This window comes from Mauremys reevesii, linkage group 10 (genome assembly GCF_016161935.1).
Source record: "Mauremys reevesii isolate NIE-2019 linkage group 10, ASM1616193v1, whole genome shotgun sequence".
Classification (NCBI taxonomy): domain Eukaryota; kingdom Metazoa; phylum Chordata; order Testudines; family Geoemydidae; genus Mauremys; species Mauremys reevesii.
The window spans coordinates 53,184,041-53,195,132 of record NC_052632.1 but is presented as its reverse complement, the minus strand read 5'-3'; the positions used below and the strand labels follow the sequence as shown (position 1 = coordinate 53,195,132).

The 11,092-nt window shown below is 46.5% G+C and overlaps 1 protein-coding gene across 4 annotated transcripts in view; it reads right to left on the bottom strand.

Moving 5' to 3' along the window:
- Nucleotides 1-2,876: 2,876 nt before the first annotated feature.
- The window catches only part of SLX4 (SLX4 structure-specific endonuclease subunit), a 40,565-nt gene continuing 32,349 nt past the window's right edge, over nt 2,877-11,092 (bottom strand). For all 4 annotated transcript variants that reach the window (XM_039492377.1, XM_039492376.1, XM_039492379.1 and 1 more), the window contains 4 exons: nt 8,274-10,783; nt 6,703-6,805; nt 5,906-6,406; nt 2,877-5,297 (listed from right to left, as the gene is read on the bottom strand). In XM_039492377.1, coding sequence (XP_039348311.1) covers nt 4,964-5,297; nt 5,906-6,406; nt 6,703-6,805; nt 8,274-10,783 — 3,448 coding nt within the window. In that variant the 3' untranslated portion in view covers nt 2,877-4,963. The remainder of the gene's footprint in view (nt 5,298-5,905; nt 6,407-6,702; nt 6,806-8,273; nt 10,784-11,092) is intronic.

Below are 11,092 nucleotides of genomic sequence, written 5' to 3'. Positions count from 1 at the left end.
ATCCCTCTGCCCTGACCCCTGAACCCCCCCCACACCCAGCCTTCTGCCCTGAACCCCTCCCCCCCAGGTCTGGGGTCCCGGCTGCAGGTCCTGCTCAGCCCGCAGCCGGCCTAGGTGAACAGAACCCCAGGCTGGCAGGGAGCTGAGAAGGCTGGCGGCATAAGATCAGCATTTTAATTTAATTTTAAATGACACTTCTTAAACATTTTGAAAACCTTATTTACTTTACATACAACAATAGTTTAGTTATATAATATAGACTTATAGAAGGAGACCTTCTAAAAACGTTAAAATGTATTACTGGCACGTGAAACCTTAGAGTGAATAAATGAAGACTCGGCACACCACTTCTGAAAGGTTGCCGACCCCTGGTTTAGTACCATTATACAAGACACTAGTGAGACCTCATCTGGAGTATTGTGTGCAATTCTGGTCTCCCATGTTTAAGAAAGATGAATTCAAACTAGAACAAGTACAGAGAAGGGCCACTAAGATGATCTGAGGACAGGAAAACCTATCTTATTAGAAGATACGCAAACAGCTTGGCTTGTTTTGTCTAACCAATAGAAGGCTGAGGGGAGATACAATTACTCTGCATGAATACACCAGAGGGCTAAATACTAGGGAGGGAGAGGAGTTATTTAAGTTAAGCATCAACGTGGACCCCAGAACAAATACATATAAACTGGCCATCAACAAGCTTAGGCTTGAAATTAGGTGGTTTCTAACCATCAGAGGAGTGAATTTTGGAGCAGTGTGAGCAAAAAAACCCTTCAAGACTGAGCTTGATATGTTTATGGAGGGGATGGTATGACAGGGCTGCCTATAATGGCATGTGGCCCATTGGCAACTGCCTGTAGCAAAAATCCCCAACAGCTGGAGACAGGACACTAGATGAAGGAGGCTCTGAGTTACTACAGATAATTCTTTCGCAGGTATCTGCCTGGTGGGTCTTGCCCATATGCTCAGGGTCTAACTGATTGCCATATTAGGAGTTGGGAAGGAATTTCCCCCCCGTCAGATTGGCAGAGATTGTGGGGGTTTTTTACCGCAGCGTGGGGCCCGGGTCACTTGCAGGTTTAAACTAGTGCAAATGGTGAATTCTCTGTAACTTGAAGTCTTTAAATCATGATTTGAGGCCTTCAGTAACTTACCGAGAGGTTAGGGGTCTATTACAGGAGTGAGTGGGTGAGATTCCATGGCCTGCAATGTCCAGGAGGTCTGACAAGATGATCACGATGGTCCCATTTGATTTTAGTAAGAGTATCTGAGTAAGACTATATAATTTAAAACCTACAGTGGCCCTTAAGTGACTTGCCACAAGATGTCAGAACATGATAGTATTAGAGCTGAGAGGGTCTAATATTTATTTATTTTTCTTTCTTAATACTGAAATTATATACAATGTGTCTGCCAGATAGTTCTAGGTTATTATCTGCAAAAACACTAGAGTTTTCAGTTGCCTATGTAGCCCCTGGAATCAGTGTTAAAGTTTGGCCCCTTCCCCATCTGAAATGGCGCCCCTGCAGGCACGGAATTTGTTGTCTCCCCCCAGCCACGCATGGCCCCATTGGCCTGACTGGAGACACCCTCCAAAATATAGAAGTCAAACTACGTCTATGGCTATTAGCTAGTGCTGAGAACTGTGGGAAGACTGCAAATACTTTGCGTTCATCGTATAGTGTGCAGGTGAACATTTCTGTGCAAGCAAGTCCCTATGCACAGAGTGGGCCACGTCGAGGTGGTTTACAGAGGGAGGTCACTAGAACAGTCTTCAAAGTTCCTATACTAATGTGCTTGAGGGACAATTCTTGTAGTTGTTTATTCCAGGAACATTTACAGAGACTGCTTTGCTTTACTGAGTTGTTACACTGGTCTGACACCCCCTGTCAGCACGGATGGCGGCTTAACGTGCATCCACCCTTCCCCACAAACCCTATAGGAAGGGAAAGACAGGCAGGCATCAGGCTGGGGAACCTGCCTTTCCCTTCCTGTTGGCATGGAACTGAGCAGTTAGCAGGCATGTGGGGAAAGAGGCCCTGTGAGCCTTACATGATGAAGAAATAGCGTCTCAGCCTGTCCCAGTAGCTGACCAAAACAAAGAAAGGGTAATAAATCAGCTGATGTGGGGGCTAGGTCAATGATGTGCACATCTGAATGGCTAATTCTAAGTCACACCGCAACTGTATGTGTCCTCTTCGCCTCCCTTCCCATCTCACACTGTGCAGGGCTTTGACAGGGTGAAGGAGGAGAGATGATACAGAGTGGGAAAGGAGGGAGGAGGGGTGGGGTGACTGAGGAGAAGGAAGGGCAAAGGAGATGGAGGTGTAGTACCAGCTCCAGAGCATCAAACTGGATGCAGCAGCCAACATGACGAACAGCCACCGGGACTCACAGAAACGCATGGGGTTCATGAGCGTCCAGCAGCTGGGCTCTCCACCTCCGGCCTCCCCTCCTCCAGTTCCACCTACACCAACCCACTCCCGGGGCCCAGCAGATCGGATTGCCCCTGCAGTTCTTCCTAGCATTGCCTCTGATCCTGGCAGATGGGGACTCCTTCCCCAGCCCTGCCCTTGTTCCCCGTATCATATGGATTTGCTTGCCTTCCTCAGTCCTCTCCATATAACAGAGCTAGCATTCCTCACGGCCAGACTCCCATTTGCTGCTGCAGCAGCTCTCTCCAGCCTCCCGCTCCCCACAGTAACCTGACTCCTCCCTCTTCCTCCAACTCCTTGTCAGGGTCTTTAGCCAGCATGAGAGGCCGACTAGTTGCTGGGATGCCCCTGCAGCTCCAAGGCTGGGCCCAAGATTTTAAACAATAAATTGCCGACAAGCCTTTTACTTGATGCTACCTGTTAACAAAGTTTACAGCTGAAGGTTCTTACAATTTTTATTGCACATAATGTACATCCAATAAAAACCACACTATACTGTATCAAAATTAAAAAACAGACATTCCTATGCTACAAAAATACAAACACTGGTTTTGAGGAGCTTGGCTTCTTTTTTTTACAAAGTGAGGCCATCATCGATTCACAACTCCCAAGGCTGGAAAGAATCAGCACATCTCTGAAGATTAAATAAACAGAAGTCAATTCTCTAGGATCCAAGACTTCCCTGTTGTAGACTTACAAACGACCTGGAAGCAGTCCAGTTTGGAAACTAGATTATGTAGCAAGGTGTGGTTAGGTGAGGAATGAGTACAAGGCGCTGAAGGTGTCCATTGGTCACTGCAACATAAATATGGTGTCTCCTTTAAAAAAAAAAAAGGGGGGGGGGCACAGTGGAAACACAATTGTCCAAGCCCAGGCCACATGGCAACTTGACAGGAGTTCTAGTACCACTTGCAGTTCTCAGAAAATGGAGCTGACAGTATCTTTAACAAAGAGGTCTAGCCCTGCAGATCCCAGCATACAATGCTCTACCTCAGTCCAAACAGTCAAAACACACCATTGCATCTTGGGACCTGTAGCCTCTGAGGTCCTTATCACTGTATTAAATATAAGAGGCTGAAGGACTCCTGGTACCCATCACAAATCTATAGAATAAGAGTGCTTGTAGATTGTATGTAAACAGTATCTCTTCCTTGCATTCTCCACAACACAGCTGTTACCAATAAGTTACCCTTTCAATACAGCAAGTAACATTCTGCACTTCAATAGCACCGTCTTCCATTCTGAGCCATTCAAAACCCTTTCCAAAGGTGGACAGCTCTCATTCCCCCTCTTTTACAGGTGAAGCACAGAGAAATTAAGGCTCAGACTTTCAAAGCAGCCATTCATTTTGGGTGCTCAACATCAAACACCTGTGGACAATTTCAGAGGTGCTCAATACTCAGTACCATCAACTGAAGTCAGTGGGCTCTGCAGGTGCTCGGTACTTGCTGAAAATCAAGCCCTAAGCGTCCACTGTTAGGCACACAACAAATGAAGCATCCAAAATTTGAATCCACTTGCCAAAGATCACAGAGTGAGCCGGGAACAGAAGCGAGGTCTCCTGGACTACCCACTAGACAATGCTGCCACCACAACAATCCCTGCCCCTCATTCTGTAAAATCTCAAACTGAATAAACAGACTGAAAAACCGCTGGGGTCCCAAAGACAAACCTGAACATCTGGCTGTTCTCACTGCTTTACACATCAGGGCAAAGCGAGTTGTTTCCTGCTAATGTGGTGGGTTAGGCAGGTCTGTTTCTATTCTAGGAGAGAACAATTCAGGGGGATTTGACCTGCTTCCTTCCACAGCCAGCACTGCCTATGGCTCTCTTACCATTCAGGCAGGACCTTATGTTCCAACACTGATGCACTCAGTGCGGAGCGTGGAAGTAGCACCCTCTGTCAGGCACTTAGAAGAAGCTCTACCTCTAGAAGCAGCAGTTAGAAGCAAGGCTGAAATAAAACCTATTAGAAAGGAGGAAGGCAAGCGGGGAGGACAAGAGGAGAGGAAACAACTGAAAAGGAAAAGGCAGAGGAGGACAGATAAAAGAAAGTGGAATGGAAGGGGAAAAGATGACAGAAAAGGCAAAAGGAAACCAATGGCTAAAGAACTAGGAAAACAGGCAGAGGGACCATATTAGCTGTATGCTGAAGCTCCAGCAGTACTAGTAGTGGCCTCGGTGTCCTAGAGATCCAGCAGGCACTGTTTCAGCAGGGAGTGGGGTGGATGTTACTGAAAGCATGCGGGGTCTCTGCACGTCTAAAGCAGAGTGACTGGGAACAGATGCTTCTCTCACAGTTTCAAGCCATTCGAGCACATTGGGGAGCAATGTTCTAACTGACTGAAAAGTCAGCAGCATAAGCACATGTACAGCAGATTCTACTGGGGCAGGGAGAATGTTTAGTAGCAAAACAGAGGAGCAATTCTTGAAGAAGCTCTGACATGGAACAATGGGGAGAGTTTTAGAGCTTGCAGTGGGGAAGTGTGAATGCACCAAGGCAGCAGGGAAGGGAGAGGAGGCTCCAGTCAGTATCGTTTGCATCCCTTTTTCTTGCCCCCGCGTTGCTGCTGCTTCTCTTTCCGTGCCCCGGCTGTGGTAAAGGTGATACAGTGAGCGTCCAAAAAGTCCAGCAATTTTCCCAGTGCAATCTTAATGCCATTCTGCTTCAGCTCTGCCTGCAGCCCAGTCAGCTCAAAGGGCTGGTAAAGGAGGATCTTCCGGTGCAGGACTGGATTTGAATGGATGTAGCGTCTCACTGCCTCCAGCTTATCTGCCTCCTGGGCTGCAGCCTGAGATGCTGGGATCCCCTCGTCCTCTTCAGATGTAAGGGCACCTGTCTCAAACTCATTGGAAGAAGAGCTGAAAATGAGAGAGAGGAGAGATCAATGAAATGCCCTATTACCAAGGAAATGATCACGGACTGACGGGGAACATGGTGGAGTTATTGATTAAACGCCCTTGTGTGGCCCACCTTAGTGCTATGAATTCTCTGACTTTTTAGGTCTCATGAAAATAACTGTCTGACAGGACAGACAGTGTGGGCAAATGTTCAGCGAACTTCCATTCTCAGCTCTGCCAATGCCCCTCCCGCTATTCCAGTCTTGGGCCCCTCATACATGTGCTGGTGCTCCTCAATCCTGACCAGCACTGCCTGCTTCTATTCTACTCTTGGACTCCCTATGCACAGCTCTGTTATTGCACCTCCTGTGACCAGCAGAGACCCCTGCTATTCCAGTTCTGGGCCTTTACCAAGCTCAGAATACCAGATATGCCAAACTACCGTTTTGTGATCTGACAAGAGATCACTAGGAATTAGACTGAAAACCCCCGAAAAAGGATATGTGGGTGAGCTAAGCCTAGGACAAAGGGCAGGGCTTCTCTACTTTGAGGGAGAGCGGAGGGGTCTCCCCCCCTTGACCAGACCCACACCAGTAAACAAGGTTTTCCCTGCTGTTTCAGTCCCTTACCTCTGTGACCCAAAGGAGTTGTCACTTCCAGCCACTGAAGAAGCCGCAGACTCCTGAGATGCTGAAAGCACCTGTCCATCAGCACTGCCCACCAGAGAACCTTTAACTGGAGATGTAGCTGGAGACAAAGTATCTCCCTTTAGCCCTCTGGCTCCTCCTGGGTGGCCTTTAGTTTCAGCTGTTTTCTTAGTCCTCAGATAGCCTGTTGTAGAGGGGCCCGCTGAGCTGTCAGCATCACCACTGCCCAGAACTGGCAGAGAAGGGACCGAAACCCCCAGCTTCTGCTTGCGCCCTACACTGGAGGCTTTGGAACTCTCTTCTCTCAGTCCAATCAAGTCTGCTTGGGGTTGGCTGGGGTACTTGGCAGTGGCTTTCTGTAGGGGTGGCTGGGAGGATGGGATCTCATCCTCCGAGTCAGAGGACATGATCTGATGAGTATACTGGAATATCTCCTTCAGCTTTAACACCATCTGCCGTTTTGGGAGAGGACGGACTCCAAATCTAAAATACAAAGGTGGCACTTCAGTTAAGCAATATGGTGAGTTTAGGCTGATGTGGTGATGCCCCATCTTTGTGGTGTCGCAGCATGGGTGGAGGAACTGAAGGCTCCAGTCCCACATGAAGTCTGCAGTCCAGCCATCACTACTAACTGGGTCTCAAGCAGCATTTACTGCAATGCCATCAAATGTTTCTCTCTTGCCGCAAAGGAGCTTCTCTGTCAAGCTACTTCCCTGCAGGTACCTGCACATTAAGAAACTGGCCTTGTTCTCCAAGGTGCTCATGGAGGCAACACTAACCTGTTCAGTTCCTTCTTCAGCTCTGGGGTCTCCATGATGGAGTAAGCTGGTACTGGTGTTATGGGAACTCTGGGGGGCTGCTTTCTCTCATGACAGACAGGGTCTGCAGCAAAATGAAATTATTACAATGAGAATAAATATATCGACATGGAGGGTTCTGGGACTGGCTGATGATTTCTAGTCTTTGTGAGAGATATTACAAGGACACATACTAGTAATATCTAGAGCATCATTTTCCACCAAAGGATCCCACAGCCTTTTACCAACTATCTCTTGTTCATTTTAGACAGAGCTGTGAAAACTTTGGATGGGGGGTTGGGTGGACTCAAGTCAGCCTTTTATTGTTTTGTTTTTACTCACTTTAACTAAGAAAACAGTTTAATTTAAAAGAAATGACAAGTTTTGAACCCAAAGTCCCTATGCTGTAAGGACAGGCACCTTTTGCCAGTGAAGAAAAAGGCTGTGTTCTTGAACTTTGTAAAGGGGCCACTGCTGGCATGAGCCATGCCTGTAGCACAGGAGGGTGAAATTCAGGGGAAAGGGGCTGTTGTTCCAGAGGTAAACAAATGGGTCTTAACATTCTGGAGAGCCAAGTTAGAACACTGTGCTGGGTCTAAAGCAAAATTAGTTTGTTGGCCACTTCCTAATCCCTTACTGTGAAACTATCACCCAAAGTGGCGTAATTAATTAACACTATGAGATCTTGGAGAGAAGGAGCAATATCAGTCTACAGAGATTTAAAAACTATAATCAAATAAGCTCTCCAGCACTGCAGAGAGGTAAGTGTCAGCTCAAATGTATCGATATTTAAGCTGAAGCACAGAGATGTTAAGTTACTGCCCAAATCACACAGTGAGTCGGTGTCAGAGATGGGAAGAACCCAACCTCCCACTCGTATTACTAGATCATACTATTTCCCTCTTCGTAGGTCAAGATTTGAGTGTATTACGAGAGCCTCTGGGAAGGGGCCCAGAACTGGGGCTGCAGGTCAGGACTGAGGGGCACTGTATGAGCTTTAAAGGAAATCTTGCATGACACCCATCTGCAGCCTGCCTAGTGCTTGCCAGTGTTATAAGTCTCCCAATTTGCTTGCCACATTCATATACGTAAAAAGAAAGACAACTGCAACTGTTCTACTGACAAAGTAGCTGGTCTGAAGGCTTTATGTGCTGTTAACAGAAAGGTCACACATAGTGTTTGAATAGTAAGGATCATATTGATACCAAACCATACCCACAGCAGCCAAGCATCCAGTAGGATTTAGATTAAAAACACACTTGTATTGTGATCTTGATATTGTTCACTGCAGAAACTTCCCTGGGGAATGGGACTCATGAAACAAACAATGTGAATGAAACAAAAACACTGTATTCTGATAATACTGAGTGCCAAGCAGAATCCCCTACCTAGCAACTAGGAACTGTGAAGCTAACACTACCTCTCTGAAAATCATGTCAGACCAGCAGGTGAACCACCCCAACACAACAAGGTGAACTACAGACAGAGTGACCAGTTCAAATGACAACAGCACAATCCCTTGCAATGATTCTGGGATTCATACAAGTACTTACCAGGAGTCTTTTGGGGCTGGGTATTCTGGGCAGCCGCTGCAGCTGACACCCTCTGTGTGAGAGGAAGAATCTCTGGGAGTTCATCTTCATCCCAGTCATCCCAGACTTTAGAGTTCAGAAAACTTAGCCTATTGCTCACTGAAGAATGTTTCTCAACAGGACTCTCGTCATGACAAAGCAAGGTCTTTCTATTGTCAACAGGATTTCCTCGAAGAGGAGGGCTACCTGTAATTTCCAGGGCTCTGATTGGGCTCTTCCATTGGTCGTGCTGAGAGCCACTTTTTCCGCGGATGGGACTGCTGGTATTTGCACAGTCCAACCTCTCAAGCACCCTGTTGTTATCTTTGATTGGTGACAGACGTTCGACACTCCAGCAGTCGTCATCGACTGGGATTGGTGGCTCATCACCGAGCAGGAAGCTGCTACTCGAAGGGAGTGGAGCCACCTCCTTTTCCTCCTCACTGTCCTCTACCTCAACCACACTAATGTCTGTTTTATTCTCCAGAGACAGCTCACAGCATGGAAGGCCTCGTATGGGTGAAGACGGGTTTTCTGAAGACTTCTCTTTTACACGAACACAGGCAGGTGAGAGTGGAGCTGGAGAAACTCGCAGAGAATCCTTCCAAGACTGACCTAAAGGACTGCCAGGAGAGGTTTTTTTGCTGACTGACGAGTTCTCTGTAAGCAAATGTTTTTGTGAGGAAGTTGCAAGTAACAGATCTGAAGTTATCTCTGGAATCTTCATAGTTTCCCCAGCTTGTTTATGGTCACTATTATTTACCAATAAAGCCTTAGTCCTGTGCTTAGACCCTTGACTCCTCAAACAACACATACTTGTTGCCTGGGTCTGTGTGGAGCAGTTCCTGCTTCTGGTAAGAAGAGGTGTGTCTGGCACCAACCATGAGGTGTCCATGCTAGAGCTCTCCTCATGGCTCACATTCAGTCTGTTATCAATACAGGTCCCAATCTGGTTGTTAAGAGGCATCTCTCCTGACAACTTTACAGCATTCTCACTGTGCATCCTGTGTTGACTTCCTAGTGACACTTGAAATTGTCTCTGGTGTATTTCAATGTCAGCAACTGAAACAGGTCCAGATTTTGGTACCTTGTGCTCTTGCTCCACTTTCTTACAGTTACAATCCAATCGCCTGGAGATTTCCATTTCCCTCAGGGAAGATTCAGAATCTGATTTCTTCTTCATTTGTTCTAACTCCATTTCTTCATCAGAATCCAGCAAAAGAATAATTTCAGCCTCTTGGTTCACATGAGAAGCAGTATTCTGAGTTGCGAGGACCAACGATGAGCAAGTTGGGACATGTTTTTGCTTTTTTAAATCAATGTGGGGAGACTTTGCTGGAGAAAGTGTGTTCTTTATGATCTTCTCAAGGCCTGAAGCTTCATTCTGTTCACTGGCTTTTTGGAAGGATGCATCATCAGACTGAAAGAGTCCTTTATTTTTATTTTGCTTTGGTGCTGATATGGGAGACATTTCTGTGGATACTCTGGAAAATGTCCTATTTGATTCTGGAGACATAGGTGATGAACCAACAGCTGGCAAAACCGGTGAGCAAGGGTTGATAAGAGGACTGCTACACAGATCACTCCTAACTGACAGAAGGTCTTTCTGTGACTGATAGTGAACAGGTGGTTTATTAACCTCAACGTGTATTTCACTGAAAATCTCTCCTGGCTCTTTGTTGTCTTCATTTAGTGGAGAAGGCTCACAATGTTCCCCTTGGGTTGCGGAAAACACGGGATCATAACTTTTACTGAGGTCAGCACCATTGTGTCGACAACTAGGGAACAGTTTTTCCCAGGCATCATTCTCTTCTTCACCTTGTGAAATCTGAGAGAATCTAGAAACCTTCACAACTTTGGGCATTCTCTGAGAACCCTCTCTTTCATCAGAGGCTCTACCATGGGAAGCCGCAACATCACTGCACTCACAAAGCTTATCCTGCAAGTGCACAGGAGCGATTCGTGTAACACTCATGCTCTCACTCCTACTTATACCTGGGATTTTCTTTTCTTGCCCAGGCAATTCACAGCGGGATTTTCCCATGCAAAAGTTTTCCTTCCATTCTTTAATCTTGCTGCTTGTTGAGGGAGATTCACACACCTCCACCTTTTCATCCTCAGTCTGTCGGTTCACATTTTGGGCCTCCTCTGTTTCACTGTAAGTGCAGCTGCCTGTGCCTTCTTCCACCTCTGCTTCATCTTGAACAATCTTTCGCTGAGTGGCAACAAACTCATAAATTTCCTCCAGTTCCTGCTCATCCACTTTCTCATTGTCTTCCTCTTCCTGGTCTTCAGGTTTCAGCAAAGCTACTTCTTCCTCATCTTCATCTACCCACATTGACCTCAAGAGCTCCTGGAAGTTCTCAGCTCTGTTCTCACAATTCTCTTTTTCCCCTATGGAGAAAAGTTCATCTCCCGAGTCAACCACAGCATGCAGCTCCTTCTCCCCAGGGATGTTTCCACATACAGAGATCAGTTCACTCACACCAAACCTGCAATGATACAATGGAAGGTTATTGTTTTCCCTCCACCAGTTAGCTGGGCCACCAGCATCCTCATGAGGATTTCCTTACAAGAATCACATGCTTCATTTCCATTAGGTGCATCAGTTCAAATCTAACTCTATTATTCAGAATCCCCTTTCTCAGCCAATACCTGAAAGCACTAGTCCCACTCCTTAAAGCTTATATTTTAAGATAAAAGACTTTACATGGCTGGAATTAAAATTCCTGGCACTGTGGACAAAACCAAGAGGCAAATCACAGCCCTCCCAAACAGCAGGATGATCATGTTTACACTTC